This window comes from Magnolia sinica, chromosome 10 (assembly GCF_029962835.1).
Source record: "Magnolia sinica isolate HGM2019 chromosome 10, MsV1, whole genome shotgun sequence".
In the NCBI taxonomy this organism is placed as follows: domain Eukaryota; kingdom Viridiplantae; phylum Streptophyta; class Magnoliopsida; order Magnoliales; family Magnoliaceae; genus Magnolia; species Magnolia sinica.
The window spans coordinates 69961301-69980987 of NC_080582.1; the positions used below are offsets into that span (position 1 = coordinate 69961301).

Here is a 19687-nt window from a genome sequence, read left to right on the forward strand (position 1 = left end):
TTTTTATCGCTAGTCGCTGGTTTTTTGGTCCTGTCGAAATCATCGATAGACTTTAGATGATATCAAAGTCTGTCATCGAGAGACCTTCGATGACATCAATAATTGTTAGATTTTTCACCCCTGCTCGCTAGACAGTTTTTTATCCTGTTTCAAGGACCGTCGATGATATCGAAAGCTGTCATCGAGAGATCTTTGATATCATCAAAGAGTTCTGCAGATGTGATTGTGGAAACACAGATTTTGCGGATTTTGTTTCCTATTTTGATTCTACCTCTTTCTATTTCTTATATAAATGGGTGTATACAGGATTGTGGTGTAATTCCAGAGTATTCTAAGATTTTCTAAAGCTTTGCAAGGGTTTGCTAAAGGGCTTAGGGTTATCAAAGGTGTGTGTGTGTGTGTGAGAGAGAGAGATAGGGAGAGAGGAAGCTTATGGAAGGGAGGCTATGTTTGTAGAGGTGATCTACCATATCTCAGCACTTCCACGTCCTCGTAATCGGTGAGATCTCTCTGTCTTCTTTGTTTCTCTGATTGTTTATCCACTCCTGCATGAGTGAAGGAGGTTTAATCCAAGCGGTGTGTGCTTGTAATCGGTTGTAACGTTTTGCTTTATAGTGGATTATTGACCTGGACGAGGTCCCGTGGTTTTTACCTCTTTGAGGATTTTCCAAGTAAAAATCCCTGATGTGGTGTGGTTTATGTTTTGATTTAGTTCATTGCATTATTATTCCATAATTCTGATTTGTTTCGGGAGGCTAGATCCTAAGGTTTTGTGCAAGGCCCCTAACAATACCAAGTATGAAATTGGATTGCCTACACTAGATACTCACACTGCCATGGTTTTTCACCACGATGGGTGCTCAAATCCAGGACCTTGTGTTGAAACTTTTGCAGACTTACCAATAAAGCATGAGTAAGGACTCGATTATATACTAACTTAGTGGTCTTTTATGGTACTAAGAAAACTCTGTTAGGCCCATTGTGAATGCATATAGCTTATCAATGTGGTACATCCATTTTTCTAAGGTCATTTTAGGGGTTGAGCCTAAAAATGAATCATATTTAAGCTAAGTGGATCAAACCACACGAAACTGTAGGATTAATGATTTCTTTTGTTGAAATCTTTCTAAGGTCTACACTAATGTTTATTTGTCATCCAACTTGTTCACAAGATCATGTGGACATTGACAAAGGGAAAACACAAATACCAGCTTGATCTAAAACTTTTGTGGCCTCCAAGAATTTTTGAATAGTAAATGTTTAATTCATGTCGTTTCCTATGATGTGGTCCACTTGAGCTTTGTATATGCTTCATTTGTTAGATCATTAATGTGGTAAAATAGAGGAATGCTCACTTGAGTACCTTCTTACGTGAGCACCCACACTCACCTTTGCACGTGTGTCATGGGCACAAAATTTGAACGTTCCACATGATTCAGCACCCCTGGAAACTTTAAAAGCCCGACTTGTAGGCCGATATAAAACTTTGGTGGGTCATGGCAAAAGGAAACAATTTCCTCACTTAATTTGCATTTCTCTTTTGTTATGGGCCACTAAGTTTAGGATCATACTGAAATTTGGACCCATAAAGTTTCAAGGGGCGCTGTATCACAACGTGAACCTTTCAAATTTTATATCCATGACACGTGTGCAAAGGTGCACACAAGTGCTCACATAAGAAAGTGTGCAGGTGAGCATTTCTCTATAAAATATACGGAGAGAGCTGATAAAATACATAAATCACAGTGGGCCTCGTAGAATTTACTCAGCACGAGTGCAAAATCAGCCTACATCAGGTACCACACAGGCCTGTTGGGCGGGAGCGAACTGGGCGTTGCTTGGGTAACAACTTAGCAGGGGGTTTCCCAACCGGTGGGGCTTACCTTGATGCATGAGTTATATATCCTTACAATCCACTGTGTTGTTTATTTTCCGTACAACTTATTGATAAGGTCAATAGACTTCTATAAGTAAAAACACAAATATCAGCTTGATTCAAAAAATTTTGTGGCCCACGAGAAGTTTAAATGATCACCAACAACTGTTCCTTGTGGTGTGGTCCATTTTAGATTTGAATCTGCTTCATTTTTTCTATCATATCCTAAAATGATATAAAAAAATAAATGGATGGCATGGATGTACAAAATATACATTAGTTTGGGCCCCACGGTTGGAGAAACACCAACTGCCGTATTACTGTATAACACCTGATCTGCTCCCATCTTTTGCCTTATCCCCCAAAATTAGGCTGATTAGCTGGGTGAGCACAAAAAAAATTATACCTAAAATCTATGAATTCACCTCGCATGGCCCGCCTGAGTTTTGGAATACTATCATTTTTTTTGGAAATTCTTTTATATGAGGAAAAGCACATCAGATAAATGGATTGGATGATGACATAAAAACACCAAGATCTGCCCTACATAAAAAAACTAACGGTTGACGTCCCATCTCAACTATTTCCTGTAGTGTCCCATATTGGGATCATGATGGATTTTGGATATCATCGTGAACACAAGACAGCATATCGGATGGACGGCGTGGATCTTATGGAAGCTCAATCCACTTGGCTCTCGGTTAGCAAAACCTATCGAGAGGTACCATTGAGCGTTTCTTTTCATTTTTCCGTCGCGCCAATCGTGGTAGCTTCGGCATCTTCCCTATCTATCTTAAAATGTGCGATCCAGTGGTACCATGGCCACCCTAATCTAACTTTGGTACCGTGAATAAAATGGTATATGAGTCACATCCAAACCGTCCATGAGAAGATTCTCCTAAAGATAACCCTCAGATCAGAAAAGAAAGTCGATCCAAACTCTGGTTGGCCACAGAACATGGTACAAGATGGGAGGGGACGGCCGCCCTCTATTTTTATCGAGCTTATCTGAGTCGCCGAAAAGCATGATTCTCAAATTGATCTTCCTCCATGACAGATGAAGCGTATGGACGGTCTGGATTTCTTATAATCAACATGATGGGCGCCCACGCAATTCAAAGGTGAAAGTCCCGTCTGAGCTTATCCCTTGTTCTGTGTGGTCTACAAGAGTTTTCTTTTGGGTTGAAACTTGTAGATCTTATTAATATTTGAGGAGAAGGATCGGATGGACGGGTGTGATGTCGTGAATACATAACGTGGTCCCACGTTCTGCTCGATACCACCGTAACGTACAGTGGTAACTGTACCACTGGAAGGCGCCCCACCTTAAAAGCGAATGCGGAGGATACGATTTCTCCGCTTTTTCTTTCCCAAAGGAGAAGCCAAGCCTCTGGATTTTTAGCTTCCTTCTCTTTCCTTCGATCTTACGAAGAAACTCTCTCTCTCTCTCTCTCTCTCTCTCTCTCTCCCCTTGAATTTTTGAAGATGCGCCGTTCATCCACCAGAAAAAGCGGGCCACCTAACCCCACCGTCCATTCCTCCGCCGTCGATCTCTTCCGCTCTGGTAATCCATCCAACTCCATCTTCTCTTCTTTAATTCCATGCTTATTTCCATCAATACATCCTCTTCCAAGGTTACCATCGTAATTTTGATCTGTATCTGATTCGTCTATTTTTGAGATTTTACTCAATTTAGTACTCCCAAACGCATGCCTCTTTCTTTAAGAAGCAATAAATCAAGAAATCAGGAAATCGTATGTTGGATTGAGAATTTGTCGTACTGGAAATGTTTAGGGCATGTTTGGATTCACAGGTGAATCGAATCGCGAACATTTAATTCGATCGAAAAGAAACTCTGGATTGGACAGAATTGTATATGACGGGTTCTGGTTTTTGCGATTGAAATTTGGAGCCGAGTTGCTTGATTTGAATTGTATGGAAGGTGACTGCAACTTGGTCCTTTCTGCTTTTTATTCATAGGATTTTTTTTTTTCCAATTCAAACGTAGCATTAGGCAATGGAAGCGTGCTGTGCATGGAGAAGATTTAGCAGCTAAGAGTCAGTCACCCCAGAAGTGTGTGTTGATGCACTATCAAATTGAATAGCAGTCATTAGTTTAACGAAGTTGTGAGAACCAAATAGTAAAGATTCGTATTGACTATCTGAGTACCAAATTGTAATCATATTACCTTCAGGTTGGATGATAGAGTGGAACTGTGGAGCAAGATTCGCGTGGCGGACCCCAACTAGTTGGTATGAGGATTAGATGATGATGACAATTACTTTCAAGTTGGATTAGAATTATGTAGCTTCTATTTGAGAACTACCTCCACATTATGATACTAAGGGAGATTGATAATTTTTCTTGTGTCTTGATTAATCTGAATGTTTGCAACTTGATTCGATTGTGCATCGAAATACTGGTCGAAAGCTCATTGAAGAAGCAATCTTGTATCTTTTTTAATGTATGTACGATATGTTACTGTACCCCGATTTGACACCACAACAAGGTGTTAACAGTGTACCTTTCAAAGGAAAAAAGAAGAAGAAGATATATGCTGTACCCCCATTTGATGCCACAACAAGATGTTAATAATGTACCTATTTATTATCTAGTTGATACAATGCTGTACCAAAGTACAATATTTTGCAATTAAAACTCAAATGGGGTGACCTATGGAGGTCCAGAAATCCAAAGACCTGCTCGTCTGTGGTTAGGGAAGGCAAGGAGAGAGAAGAAGGTGTAAGAGTACCATTCTCCGCTGGAGCATCAAACCAGCGAGTTTCGATGAAAGCATACACCGGTGGAGTACCAATACAAATTGCTACGTGTCATGACCTAGGCAGCAGCTGCCTCGAAGAAGTCAGATCAGATCAGGGACGCCTGACACACACAATAGCTATGTCAAAGGAAGCCACACGTCTCTCATCGAAGGAACGATTTCTTTCCACTAACGACGTTCGGACGGACGAGATGCCCCCAACATCAAATCGGTTTCCAAGAAAGCTAGACACCTGTCATAATATCGGGGATATCGCTAGCTAAAGCAAAATTGACTTTACACATGTTGAACTGCAGGAGGCTTGGGACTCGATGAGTCGCATCGATCTCAAGGCTGGGTACAAACGGGACGCTTCGGTTACTCCGAACTAGACTATTTTAAATCGGGATCCTTTTCCAATGGTTGAACCAAATCTTATGCGCTGTATTATTCCCAGGCCTAGAGGCTCGGTGGAGTCTCTCTCGAATAACGAGACTCGAGTTGAGGATTGCCCAATTTCTCAGTTATCGAAACATCTCACTCTTTTCGGTTCTGGTTCCAACAGAATGGCCAGCCCTTCAGCTTCTCTGGTGGAAGGCGAAGCATCTCTTGAATCGGATAAGGGGGGGGGGGGGGGGGGGGGATCTCTCCTGATTGTTCAACCCCTCTGTCCAAGATGTCCAGTGATGACATGTCTAACAAGGCCCTTGTCACTTTATTCCAGGAAGATGGTGGGGAAGACATCATAGAGGCAGAACCTCTTTAGTTTCGGGCGGGACGATCAACAGATTTAATGGGGGGAGATCATCCATCCGATCCAGATACGATAACTCAAAGGGCTACATTGATAAATATTATTCAAAAGAAGAGGTGGATCAGGGAAGCAATGAGTCACGTCGGTAGATCCATCAGTCTATCTTTTGGAGACTACCTAGAAGATTTCTTAGCTCTGTTCTAGTGCATAGAATCTCGTGGGCGACCTCTGCTTGGTACTAGATCACCCAAGAATTCCGCTCTCAAGACAAGTAACAACAGGAAGTCAAAACATCTACAACAAAGTTCCACCTCATCTATTGGGGGTCGATCGGGAGGAAGCAAGGGAAATCATCAGGGAAGATCAGTTTCATAAATGAAAATTCTGTCTTTGAATGTTAGAGGAATGGGATCCAGGCAAAAGAGAGGACTCATTAGAGACATTTGTGAGAGGAGCAAAGCTGATGTAATCTGTATCCAGGAAACGAAGATACCGAATTTCAACGTCAAGCTAATGGGCAATATATGGAAGGCAAAGGACGCGCAGTGGGTGACTCTAAATGCTACAGGAAGTTCGGGAGGCATCCTGGTGGCCTGAAGATCCTCGTCCTGGTCTATGGAGCGGAGTTGGTTAGGAGCCTTTTTAGTTTTGGTCATTCTCAAAGACATTTGTTTAAACTTCAAATGTTTAGTTACCTCTATCTATAGCCCCAACCTAGAAGATAGACGAAATGCTTTTTGGGCGGAGTTGAATGAAGCCAGGCAGAAGTTCAGTGGGCCTTGGGTTTTAGGGGGAGACTTCAATACAACGCGATATGCAGAGGACAAATTGAAAGGGGTTTCTATATTTGCAGCCATGCGATACTTCTCAAGCTGGATTGACAATCAAGAATTGGTGGATCTTCCTTTGATTGGGGCTAGATTCACCTGGTCTAATGAACGGGCCAATTCGACTCTTGGTAGGCTCGATAGATTCTTGGTTTGGCAGATTGGATAGAAGCCTTCCCTTTAATCTCCCAATCTATACTCCCGAGACCCACTTCTGATCATAGCTTGCTTCTTCTCTTAGCAGACGTTGAAAACTGGGGCCTAAAACCGTTTAGATTTGACATTTCTTGGCTGAAGATTGAAGGTTTTCAATAGCTTATTCAGGACTGGTGGGCAAATCTCAAAGTGGAGGGCTATGTAGGTTTCAGATTGTGCAGAAAGCTGAAACTTCTCAAAATCAAGATAAGGGAGTGGAAATCAGTTGAGTTCGCAAGAGGGAGTTGGAAATGAATGATATCCTTGCCGAGCTGCAGTCAATTGATTCCAATACTGAAATAGATCAGATTTCATCAGATCAGCATATTAGAAAACTTCAGTTAATCTAGAACTATTCAGCCAGGGTCCTTGAAGACGAAATTTCCTAGAGACAAAAATCGAGGAGCAAATGGATAAAAGGAGATAAAAACACAAGATTTTTCCATGCTATAGCTTCGGCTCGAGCAAGAAACAATAATATCATTAGTCTGGTGGTGGATGGGGATCAGACATAGGACAAAGAGCATATAACGGTAGAAGTTATCCAATATTTCAGAAATCTGTTCTACGAAGAAGGCTGGGCTAGGCCAAAGCTAGATCATCTTCATTTTGATCGCATTTCAGTAGAGGAAAGCAGCTACCTTGAATCTCAGTTCTCTCTTGAAGAAGTTAAAGGAGCGATAGATGAATTAGAAGGAGACGAGGCCCCCGGTCCACATGGATTCCCAATCATTTTCTTTCAAACATTCTGGAATATATTAAAGGGAGGCATTTTAGATTTCACATTAGAATTCCACTACAGAGGCAGACTATCTAAAGAATTGGGGGCTTCTTTCATAGTTCTCATCCCAAAATGCCCGGGAGTAGAATCTGTAATAGATTACAGACCGATCAGTCTTTTGGGAGGCCCTTACAAGATTCTGGCTAAAGTTTTGGCATCCCGTCTTAAAGGTGTGTTAGGAAAGATCATCTCCGAGAATCAGGTAGACAAGTCACTGACGGTGCTCTAATTGCATCAATATGCTTGGACTCTTGTTATAGATCTGGTCGAAAGGGACTTTTATATAAGCTTAACCTTGAAAAGGCTTACGATCACGTAGACTGGACTTTCCTTCAGTACATGCTGAATCGGATAGGCTTTGGGGAAAAGTGGATTCGATGGATGGGGGTATGCGTCCGCTCTACCTTCTTTTCCATATTTCTTAATGGATCCCCCAAAGGATTCTTTAGTAGTTCTAGAGGCCTGAGGCAAGGCGACCCTCTATCCCCATTTTTATTTCTAATTGTGGGTGAGGCCTTATCTAGAATGTTGAGAAAGGGTCAAGAAGAAAGCATTGTTAGCGGATTCAGGGTGAAGCGTATGGAAAATTCGATATCTCATATTCAGTTTTCCGATGACACCCTCCTATTTTGTGAAGCAGGGTAGACAAAAGTGAGTAATCTGCGCGCTATAGTTCGATGCTTCGAGGCGGTCTCGGGTCTCAAAATCAATCTTGCCAAATCTAAAATGTTTGGTGTAAATATGGAGAAAGAAGAAATATAAAGATATGCTGACCTTTTCGACTGTCCCACGGGAACTCTTCCAATAAGGTTTATAAGCCTGCCTCTATGTATGGGGAAACCTCGAAAGTGCTTGTGGGACAAAGTTATTGAAAGATTCGAGAAATATCTGGCTAGATGGAAATGCAAATACCTATCTTTGGGAGGGCGGCTAACTCTGATAAAATCAGCTTTATCAAACTTGCTGCTATATTTCATGTCCTTGTACAAATGCCCGACATCGATTCTGCTAGCCCTTGACAAACTTAGAAGAGACTTTCTATGGCATGGAGAGGAGGGAAAAAAAATAAAATCCATTTGGTTGAATGGAAGGAGGTGTGCAAGATGGTGGTGCTAGAATCAGAAATCTCAAAACAATGAATTGGTCACTTCTAGGTAAATGGTTTTGGAGACTTGGAACCGAAAAAGGGTTGTTGTGGAATATGCTTATCAAGAGCAAATATGGCAGCTCAGAGGGAGGTTGGTGAACAAAAGAATCATCAGTCTATAGAGCATCAGTTTTATGGAAAGGAGTTCTTTCTTCAAAGACAGAGGTTATCAAAGTTATAGGCATATCAATAGGAAAAGGCGATAACACGCGATTCTGGGAAGACATGGGTGGGGGAATCAACCTTAAAAGAAGATTTCCCGAATATTTACCGCCTCGCTCCAAATCAATCCATCCGGGTGGTTGACTGTTTCTCTATTATGAAGGACAAAACAGTGTGGAATCCCACATGCAGAAGAAATCTCTAAGATTGGGAGATCGAAGAATATGCGACCTTGCAACGGCGCATCATCAGTTGCGAGACAGATTATGAGAGAGAAGACAGATTAATATGGAGATTCAACAGTTCCTGTTCCTTCTCGGTTAAGTCCCTGTACAACTTTATTAATAAGAAAGCATCCTCGGTGGCAAAAGTTGGGACAAACATAGTGTGGAAATTCAAAGTTCTCCCAAAGATAGCAGTGTTCGGCTGGTTAGTTGGGAAGAACAAGGTGCTGACTATTGACAACTTGAGGAAGAGGGGTATGACAATTACAAATATTTACCTTTGTTGCATGGACGAAGCATAATCAATGGACCATCTGTTTATCCACTGCCCTTTCATTAGTCAGGTGTGGACAACTATTCTTCAAATTTTCAATATTACTTGGTCTTTCCCTGAATCTGCTGTTAGTCTGCTAAAAAACTGGCATGGGCCCAAGTAAGGAAAAGATAGGACCACAGTCTGGAAAATGTTCCTTTTGGCTGCTTGGTGGTCGATGTGGGAAGAAAGAAACGGGAGATGTTTCGATGGAGTTTCCAACTCGGCAGCTGCAATAGTTCAGAAGGCGCATCAGTATGTAGTCGAGTGGGCATCTTACACTGTTAATATAAAGGGTTGTAATTTGTTTCATGTTGGAGGATAACCTTCTCCCTTTCTCAGTGGGCTGATCCTCGTTTTTGTAATCCTCTTTTTTAATCAAATCATCGTTACCTCTTTTTTTTTTTTTTTTTTCTTTAAAAAAATAAAAAATAAAAAATCTCAAATGGTTTTTAGGTGACAATTGGCTGACAAGGATAGCTCCTTGGAAGGTCGTCCATGGCCCAATTAGGCTTCCTGAAAACAAGAATTTCTTGGATGGTTGGATGACAGGTAGGGAGATCATGTTTTTCCCTAGGATCGCTAATGCAAGGAAAAGCAACCATAGTCTTTTAGTTGGACAAACATAGTTTTTTGGTGCTAAAGCTTGAATATGATGGTGGAGTTTATTGTTGTAGTTATATGGCATGAGAGCTTGCATTCAATGTGTTTTACATCTTTTAATGAGAATACTTTGCCTGATATTTTAAGAATTTTAAAAATTCAACTAGGAGGTGGGGTTGCATTTATGTGTCTTATAATTTTTGAAAGGTTTGGCATGAAGATTTCAAAGACATGAATGTGTTAGAGACGGGGGTTTGGGCCGTTTGGCGCATAGTTTCAGTAAGTGTTCCTTGAATTGGAGAGAGGATATGGGTTGCTTCACTTTGTCTTCGACATGCGACCTTGGGGAACTATGGGATTTGAAGATCCGATTGATAGTTACTCTAGTATTCGTCAACATGGACTCAGAAAAAGGTGAGGTTGGCTGTTAAAGTTGATTGGAAAAATACTCGATTTGGCGCTTCCGCTTTAAATTCTTGTGAAAGGAAAAGGTTTGTAGGGTTATATTGGTGGCTCATGTCCCCAACTAAATGAATCCAATTTGAAGAAGCTCCATCAATGAAAGGGTATTCCTATTTTGAGGTTCAAAACACAAGATTTGAGTATGATTCGATGAATGTTGAAGGACCATTTAGGAAATATCAGAAGAAGGGCTAAACCTTCACATTTTTTTTCTTGTTTCCATCCTCTTTTCGTTGTATTTTTATATATAACAGGTTCTAATTGAACAACTCATGCTTGATTTATATTCGATTAGAGCCTATTTGGTCGACTTTGAGCAGGTGAAGCTGACACTGCCTGGCAGACAACATTCTTACCAAACAATGGCCCATTACACCATCAAATACATGTCTAAAACAAAAAATTATCTGGTATCATCCCAATTCTAAAAATTTCAAATAATATTTTTGGGATGTTTGGTAAAAAAAGAAAAAGAAAAAGAAAAGAAATTGGCTTTTACAGGGCCATATCGGATGGTATTGTCCAACATGCATGCCAATATGGATACTTAACGTTGCTGGTTTGTTGTTGCATTAAGAACGTAAGGGATATCAATGAAGCGTGCAGTTCCTGATGAAATTATGACATGTATTAAGTGCCTCGTGCTAATTTTCTGAATTGGGGAATTTTATTGGACATGGATGGCATCCTTGGAGAACTTCTATGAGAGGAGACACGTACTAACACACATGCTACTATAGAAAAGAAGACCAATTTGGAACCTATTTTTGCCACTCAATGAACTGGGGACAAGCCATCACAAAGGAATCTGCCACAATTGTAATGCTTTGAATGTCAAGAACTCAGCCATACTGCTTCCCATTATAAAAAGTACTTTTGTGCCTATTGTAACCATCTTGGACATGTGATCACAGAATATTAGACCCACCTCCAAAGGCAATTGTCCTTAGAATTAACTTATAAGGCATATCAAGTAGTTAGTAATAGCTTTGATGTTGTGTCAATTTGACAATGAGTCTGAGAATGTTTGAGGAAAATTATTCATTCACTTATAGAGGTTATCAAGCTGTTGTATATAAGAGGAAGCGTATGCATACACACATATATGTGTTGGCAACATAATTTACATACAAAAAATGAAAGATCCTACATCTTACATAATATGCTATATGCTAACTAAGAATGATTGTGGGGTTTGTGGGGCCACTAAGCATATCTTGATCCTTACAAAAGCCAAGTTTGGATCCTTGGATACCCATCGCTCAACCAGTGGATGGCATGAGGGTTCAATTGTCTCATGAAATGCAAGAAGCAATGCACATTTTTTGATTCATTTGTTAAAACAGAATACAAAGGTATGTATGCCGATTGCAATGAGATCACATGGTTATACAAACATTTACAGGACATGGATAAACATCCCACCTCATCATATCCACTCTATGTAGATAACATGAGCACCGTTCATGTTGCTTCTGATCTAGTCTTTTTAGGAGCCAAGCACATTGAGGTTGATTAACATTTTATTTATGAGAAATACTTGGCCAGATAAACCATATTTCCCCACATTACTTCATAGAATCAACTAGTAAACAGTCTACTATGCCCAATGTCTTGTGCTCACATAGTTATCTTATGGACCAATTGATGTTGGTTAACCAACCTCAATTTAAGGGGGTGTGTAGAGATAAAGATATGCTTCTCGAGTTCCAGAAGCCCCACAATAATTCCTAGTTGGTGTATTTTGTCTAAGATGCTGGATCTTTCACTATTGTTCTATACATTATGTTGTCAACTTATGCATAATGTGTATGCACACGTTTTCTCTTGTATATAACCCCTTGATGGGCTTTGTAAATGAATTGAGAATTTTCCTTAAATATTCTAATGTCTATTATTGAAATAAGTGTAGCTGGCATGGGGATGTTGAGATGGATTTGTGGTAAGATAAGGAAGGATAGAATTAGAAATGATTGCACTTGAGAGAACTTAATATTAGCACCAATAGGTAATAAGATGAGGGAAAGTAGGCATAGATGGTTTGGTCATGTGCAAGTGACCCAATTTACATTGTCGGTGGTTGGTTTCTCAACATGGCACACTTCATTCAAAGATGACTACAAAGGCTATATATATTGCAAATCTCTCTTCTATGAAATAATTAGATTGCACAAGTAATGCAGGGGCATTTTCACACTGGGCTCGAGTAGGGTTGCCTGTGGGATACAGGGGCACACTCAAGGTGGGCGGCCTGTGTGAGGCGGGTGGCTCGTGTGAGGTAGTACCCATATGATTTGGGGCCCACGAGGGGGGTTTGACCGAGATCCTAACCCATGAGATGTGGGGCCTGGGCTATGAGATAAATGGATTGATTCGCCATGCTTTAATAGTTCGAGCTTTTAGAGCTAGTGGTTAATCGTCCTGTATCAAAAGTGGTATCAGAGCGGGAGGTCTCGTGTTCAAGACTCCTCACCGAGGGTGATTAATGCAGGGGCATTTTCACACCAGGCTCGAGTGGGGTTGCCTGTGGGATGCAGAGGCACACCCGAGGTGGGCGGCTCGTGTGAGGCGGTACCCATGTGATTTGGGGCCCAGGAGGGGGGTTTGGCCGAGGTCCTAACCCATGAGATGTGGGGCTTGGGCTATGAGATAAAGGGATTGATTCGCCATGCTGTAACATTTCGAGCTTTTAGAGCAAGTTGTTAATTGTCCTGCATTAACAAGGCACCAAAGATGATCATTTTTGTTGGGATGTGAAACCTATAAGCTACATTTGGAAACTTCGTGGGCAGAGAGATGGAAACTAAGTTGAAGTTCTGTAGTGCATATCACGCAATGATAGATATGGTCGGATGGATGTTGTCAATACAAGCCTTGGCAATCTTCTTCATTGTTCAATTGGTGACCATATCAGCATGTGCGGTCTTGTTTTGGTTTGGGTTTAGTTTGCTTATAGCAACTCTAAATTGTACTCTAGGATTTTCTTCTTTGAGATTGTCAGTTGTGTCAAACTTACGTATTTTATTAATTCGGTATCATCACCCATTGTGACTTGACTGAGATACGAGCCAAAAGTTTTCACAACATTTAAAGGAGATTCATGAAGTGGTGGGGCAGAAAATAACTCATAGTAACGATGGGCTACAAAACCCATGCTAATGTGCACTAGCCAGGGTGTTCGAAAACGATTACGTATTGGCCGTTACGGCCGATACGTAACGGTAACGGCCGTGACCGTTATGCGTTACTGGGTTGTAATGGCTACCCCCTCTTTTTTTGTGGCGGTAACGGCCATTACGGGGCCATAATGGCCTTTATAGTCCATAACGGCTGTTATAGTACTGTGACAACTATTATGGGCCATAACCCTAAAGAAAATATGAAAAAATGAAAAAAAAAAAACATACCTTTTTTTTCTTTTTCTTTTCTTCTTCTTCTTTTCGTGCTGCTGCAGCTGCTGCTGCCCTTTTTCTTCTTCTTCTTCTTCTTCTCTCTCTCTCTCTCTCTTCTTTCCCTCTTTTCTTTTCGGTTTCCATCTCTCTCTTCTTTTCATTTTAGTCTTGGAAAAACAAATGGACTGCGTGGCTGTTTCACAGCCACACACTTCAAATTTCTTTTTTTAACATGTTTTGTGGTGCACGCTGCACAGTGCACTTGCACTGTTTTGTTACATGGGCCCCACCTTGATTTGTATAGTATATCCATGTCGTCCACTATAATGTTTATTTTCCAGTGAACCTGTTGATAAGGTCACATAAACTTTGACCTTGATGAAGGGAGAACACAAATAACAGCTTGATCAAAAAAAGAAAAAATGTCTTAAGAAAATTTTAATGGTGGGAATTAAATCTTTATTTTGTGGTTCACCTAAGATTTCAATCAGCCTCATTTTTTGGACCATGCCCTAAAATAAGTTGGCAAAATGAACGGACCACATGGATATACAACAAATGCATTGAGGTGGGCCCCACTTTTAAAGGGATAGTCACTAGTGGTCCACCAAAGATTTAGATCTACCTGAATTTTTGGACCATGCCTTAAAATGAGTTGGCAACATAGATTGATGGCATTGATATACAAATACATCGAGGTGGCCTGCCTGGCCCACTAGTGGTCCACCTGAGATCTGGATTTACCATATTTTTTTTTTTCCAATGCCCTTAAATGAGTTGCCAAAACGGATGGATGACATGGATATATAATACATAATCGAGTGGACCCCAGTACATGGCCCTAAAAATTTATACATGACGTATATATCAACTCAAAATTAACCAATTAATTTTTGGGACCATTGTTGCTAAGTCACAATCCCAAAATTAAATAACTCCTACAATTTTCACCATTAGTTTGCAGACACTTGTTTTTTGAAATAGGATCATTTGATATTTTTCATTTTTCACTGTCCAATAAATGTCCACCAATCCATTAGTGGGATAAGTGCCAATAGATTGCATTAATTTGAGGCTAGTTTGGGGCATCAAATGGTCCCCAAATCAGCCCCGAATCTACAACACTATTTACCTCAATTTAATTTTAATTTTTTTAAAGATTTATGGGGGAAAATGATATCAAATTGTTAGGTATATGAATTACATAATAGGATACAAAAGTCCCTAAACTCTATATATTGAAATAAAATGCATGTGAGTCACAACGTATGCAATGCACTAGGATTATAAATAAAAGGAAAACTTAAACATATAAGATGTTTTGGTATTACATTCATTATAGTAAATTTATATAGATACTATATAGTTAGAAAACTAAATATAAAAGGTTTGCAATTAATTCCAGGTTGCCAGGTTCATAAATCCATCAGACAACCCGATATAGCATTCTCACCAAAGAGTGGACCATTACACCACCATAAACATGTTCCAAATTATAAATGAATGCATATTTGGAATATTTAGAATATTTTGGATTTAATGGATATTTTTCTATAATTATTTGACCAAAAAAAAAAATTAAAAAAAATTGCACCATTACACACCCCGTATCGGCCGATACGGGGCGTATCCATATCGGTAACAGCGGGCACCGTTACATCCACCGATACCGCAACGGAACACCTTGGCACCAGCAGGTCTGCGTAATTTTGTAGTGCGCTTCAATCACCAAGCCATAATGGTTTCCTGCAGGAACCTAGAAGACGCTTCATTTTAGAAAAGCAAGGTAATCATTCCTAAAGAAGTTACATGATGCTCTGTACTTGAGTGAGCTTTTACCCGTGATGAGAATTAGCTCTGTTTTTAATGTGGAAGATTGCACAGCCTACTATCAACTACAAATAATAGAACACATAAGAGTGAGCTGTGTAGATACCCAAAGAGTGTGCTAGATTATGGAACGATAGATCAGACGCCTAGACACATCAAGGAGGGTATTAGAAATATCTCATCAAGTGGAGATGCCAGTTGGGAACAGACAGTACTTGGATTTTGGCTGAAAATTCTAACTGCATCAACCAAGAACTTTAAAATAAAGTTTGCCACCATTAACTTGAAGGAGCTGATTTCTGGGAATTGATACGAACCCATGACTACCAAACGAGACCAAAAGCGGGTGCATATAATCATTTGTGAAATATATGCCCACAAAAATAGTTTGCAGGGGTTATGTAAAATCAACGGGAATGTATTGCTGTAGGCATATGTGGACGGGTTGCACATGCATATGATAGAAAGCAGATGTATGCACAAATTGTACGTGCATACACAACCATACAGTTCTGTACAGATCATAGAGCCATACCTATCGCAATGGGATTTATTTCGGAAGTTTCATACTATTCAAACTCTTTTTCTTTATTTTTTCTTTTTATATTCTAGCAAGTCCAGATTGTATTCAAATTTGGAAAGATCTTTGATTAAAAAAGAAAACTGTTTATGCAGTCTATAAATATTGCCCAGGACCATACACATAAGATAGATTGATGAATAGTTTCGAATAAAATTTGCTCGGAGTTTCTCCTTTTATGGTTGTTGTATTGGAATGGGGGCTTGCTTGGTGGTGACTGCTTTTAGGCTAGTCAACTTTGCACAAGCAGCTCACAATTCCTTGTTTCCATCCTATCTATTCTTTCATGTGGATCTTCAGTGCAACTTTCCGCTGTTTTTTTATGCTGTAACTGGTAGGATGCCCTGGTAATGGCGAGGATTGCTCAATAGAAGAAGTTTTCCACACCTCTAGTGGTCTCTTAAACAAATTTCCCCACTAAAAATTCTCATCTGAAAAGATTATCTACATTAAGATAATTTAATCGGTATTATTTTCAAGTTATTATCAATCCATGATGGACCCTACAATTTTTGAAGAGGTGGTTGTTAAGTATGGTAGGATGACATAGATCATCACATCCGGTTGGCTAATGTTGTTGGTCCATAGTCTTAAAATTAATATAGAATGAAAAAAATAATTACATCAAAGCCACAAAAGGAATGAAATTACCAGGCGTGTGTTTGAAATTGTTCCAAAACAAAGGTTACATAGAGTACTTGTGAGAGTAGAATAAAAACCCACCGATACAACTACGTAGCAAGAAGGATACCAAGAATGACGAACAGGGAAGGAAAGATGAATTTGAGAGGTGGAGCAATGTATGGAGAGACCGTTGCAAAACAAATGTAGCATGAGTACTTGTGAGAGTAGAATAAAAGCCCACGGATACACAAGTACATGTCAAGAAGGATGCAGAGAATGATGAAATTGGAAAGAAAGATGATTTTGAGAGGGAGAACAGCGTATGAAAGAAAGATGAATTTGGGAGGTAGGGAGGGAGGGGGAGAGTTTTTCCTTTCTTTCGTTTTTTTAAAAAAAGGATTGAATGCAAATCATTGGAGGTTTCTTATTCTTATTTATTTTTAAGTAGATGATGGGATAATGGGAGTTATTTGCAGTTATAGTAACTGCTTTTAGTTACATTTGTGATTGTGAGATGTGGGATTGGTATGTACAACCCTAATACCTTGTGCTAGTTTCATCTTGATCCTAGTTCCATTGAGGTAGAGCGTGTTGTCAAAGAGTATGGGGGAAATCCGGAGGACCTCCTTCAAGGCATTAACAGGTGGCACATGATCTCCAGATCTTCAAGTAGGATTGTTTGGCTGAAAATCCGTGGATTTTCCCTGCATTCTTTGGGTTGTTCCATGTGTGCAGTGATTGGGTTCTGTTGTATAATAGTTTTTGAAGTCATTGCGATGAGTTGCTGGCAAAAGATGAGATTGAGGTCTGAAGGGTAAAGGTTTTATCTGGTGTCGTTAAAGGAGCTAGGTTCACTCTAGGCCCAAGGGCCTGTGGAATGTCCGAGATGCAAGGCGATGCCTAGAGCTTTTTGGTACAATTTTTTTTTTTTTTTTTATTTTTTATAGTTTTAATGTATTTCATAATCATTTATGATTTGTACACAACGGTTTTTATTTATTTTTTTAATTTTTTTAATTTTTTTTTTATAGCTATATAACTACTTTTTGAGAAAATTATTCGGACTAAATCAAAGTACGTGGAATGCAATTTTTGTAACAATCACAGTGGAAACGAGGAATTTATTAAGATTGCTGACCAAGTACCCCCCGAATGGCCATATTTTATTTTAATGTATTTTATATCATTTGCTAGGATCAAGTTTGTAAACCCTCTAAGAGAGGATAGGTCGGGACAAAATCATTTCTGTTTATGAACTAGTCATTGCTTGGCAAATGGCTTTGAAGGTTCTGGGATGGGGAGGAGTGATTGTGTAAGCAAGTTGTTACCAGTATGAGATCCAAGGGTTGGATGCTCTACTCTTTGGTTCTAAGCTTATAATGAGATTTCCTTTGGCAGGACATCGGGGGAAAAATGTAAATTTGGTAATTGTAAAAAAAAAAAAATTATATTGAGAGGGCTTGAACCCACAACCTCTTGCAAGGTTCTACACAATCCTACCATTAAATCCAATGCTTGATGGTTGAAGGTCTCTTTTATGCATGCATGTTACATGTATAATATGGGCTGGTTGGGCTGGGTTGTGCCAATATCAACCCAATCTTGACCCGTTTGCTTAAATGGGCCACATCTTCTAGCCCTAAGCCAAGCATAAGTAGCAGTTTCAGAGTGCCAGTGCCTGGGGGCTGAACCTGGTACAACACTTGTCCTGATACCTGTTTAGTCCTGTATTGGTCTGGTGACCCATTTCATTGCAGACCAACACTGATCCGGTTGTATTGGATGCTGCTTAAAACCATGCCTAGCCTGACCATAAATCCAGTAAGCTCAACCTGGGCCCATCTCTTATATGGGTAGGGTGGGTTGGCCTGCAGATCGACCCATACCATTGTTGGCCCTAGTTGAAAGTAGCTACTTGCTGTACTTACTAGTTTGATAAAGAATTCCCCTCTTCTTATAATTGTTGTCTTTCATTAGCATGTTTAGAAGTTCATCTAACCCTTCTCATTTTGTTTCACTGTGAAGTGTGAACTGCTGTAACATTATGATTATGTGAATTCAATCATTAGTATTTGATTCCATTTACTTCTTGTTTAGCCTCAAGTAAAGCTAGTAACAAGGAGTTGGAACGGATAGACCACCTTTTTTCTTCATATGCAGATAAGTCTTCTGGCATGATTGAGTAAGTGCTGAACTCCAACTACTTCCATGCTCGTTGTTATGGCATTTAAGCTTGCAATGTTAAACCTGTAAAACTCAGTTTTGATTTTTAGAATTTGATCTTATATTGCACGTATCTTCATGTCATTTGGGGGAGTTATCTGCTTCTCACAACCAAAAGTTTGATAAATAATGTTACTTGATCACAACCAATAATATTGTCTGCTTCACAACCAAGAGTTTGCTAAATAATGTTACTTGATCACAACCAAAAGTTTGTGCTTAATAGTGGTAAATATATGTCAGCTTTTTCAGTTTGCATATTAAATTTTCCTATTTTTTAGTGACTCTGGGAACCATAATGGAAAATTGAGTTTGCCATTTTTAGTCCAACACTAACAGATTGATTCGAAGTGATTCCATTATGCATCCTATTACAATGGAATGAGCGAGTTCGCTCTTTTTGTTAAATGGCATTTATGTCCTGTGTCTGTGAGTGCACTCTCGTGTGGTAAAAGTGGGAGTCTTGCTACGTGTGCGCGCATCTACCGTGATCTTGGACACACCCATCTCCAACATATGTGGGCCCACCTTAAGCAATGTTAACCATTTAATCTATATCTTGGAAACAAATGGTTAAAACTGAATGGTCACAGTGGTTCAACACAATGAACTTGCCATATGTACATTTCTGATTTATATATGATCATCATTTGGTGATAATTTTAAGGATCAGTCCGTCATGGCTGGAGATATCAGACCAATGGTCTGTAGCTCCAAAAAATTGGCCCCCCTTGTTAGAACTAAAAGCCTAAGTACATGTGGAAAGCCTGATGTTGAGCATCCCACACGATGAAAAGCTTTTCTCTAGGGGAGCTGATATGGTAGAGCTGTAAGAACTGGAATATGCAAAGGCATCTCTCCACAGGACACATGGCATGGTGATGTATCGATAGAGTCCACCTTATATTGATGGCTTAAGTTTTAAAAATAAA

The 19687-nt window shown here is 39.8% G+C and overlaps 1 protein-coding gene across 1 annotated transcript in view; it reads left to right on the forward strand.

The window, feature by feature from the left end:
• The first annotated feature begins 3225 nt into the window (after positions 1-3225).
• Positions 3226-19687, forward strand: part of LOC131216934 (uncharacterized) — a 29322-nt gene continuing 12860 nt past the window's right edge. The window contains exons 1-2 of the mRNA XM_058211569.1: positions 3226-3440; positions 18630-18714. Coding sequence (XP_058067552.1) covers positions 3362-3440; positions 18630-18714 — 164 coding nt within the window. The 5' untranslated portion in view covers positions 3226-3361. The remainder of the gene's footprint in view (positions 3441-18629; positions 18715-19687) is intronic.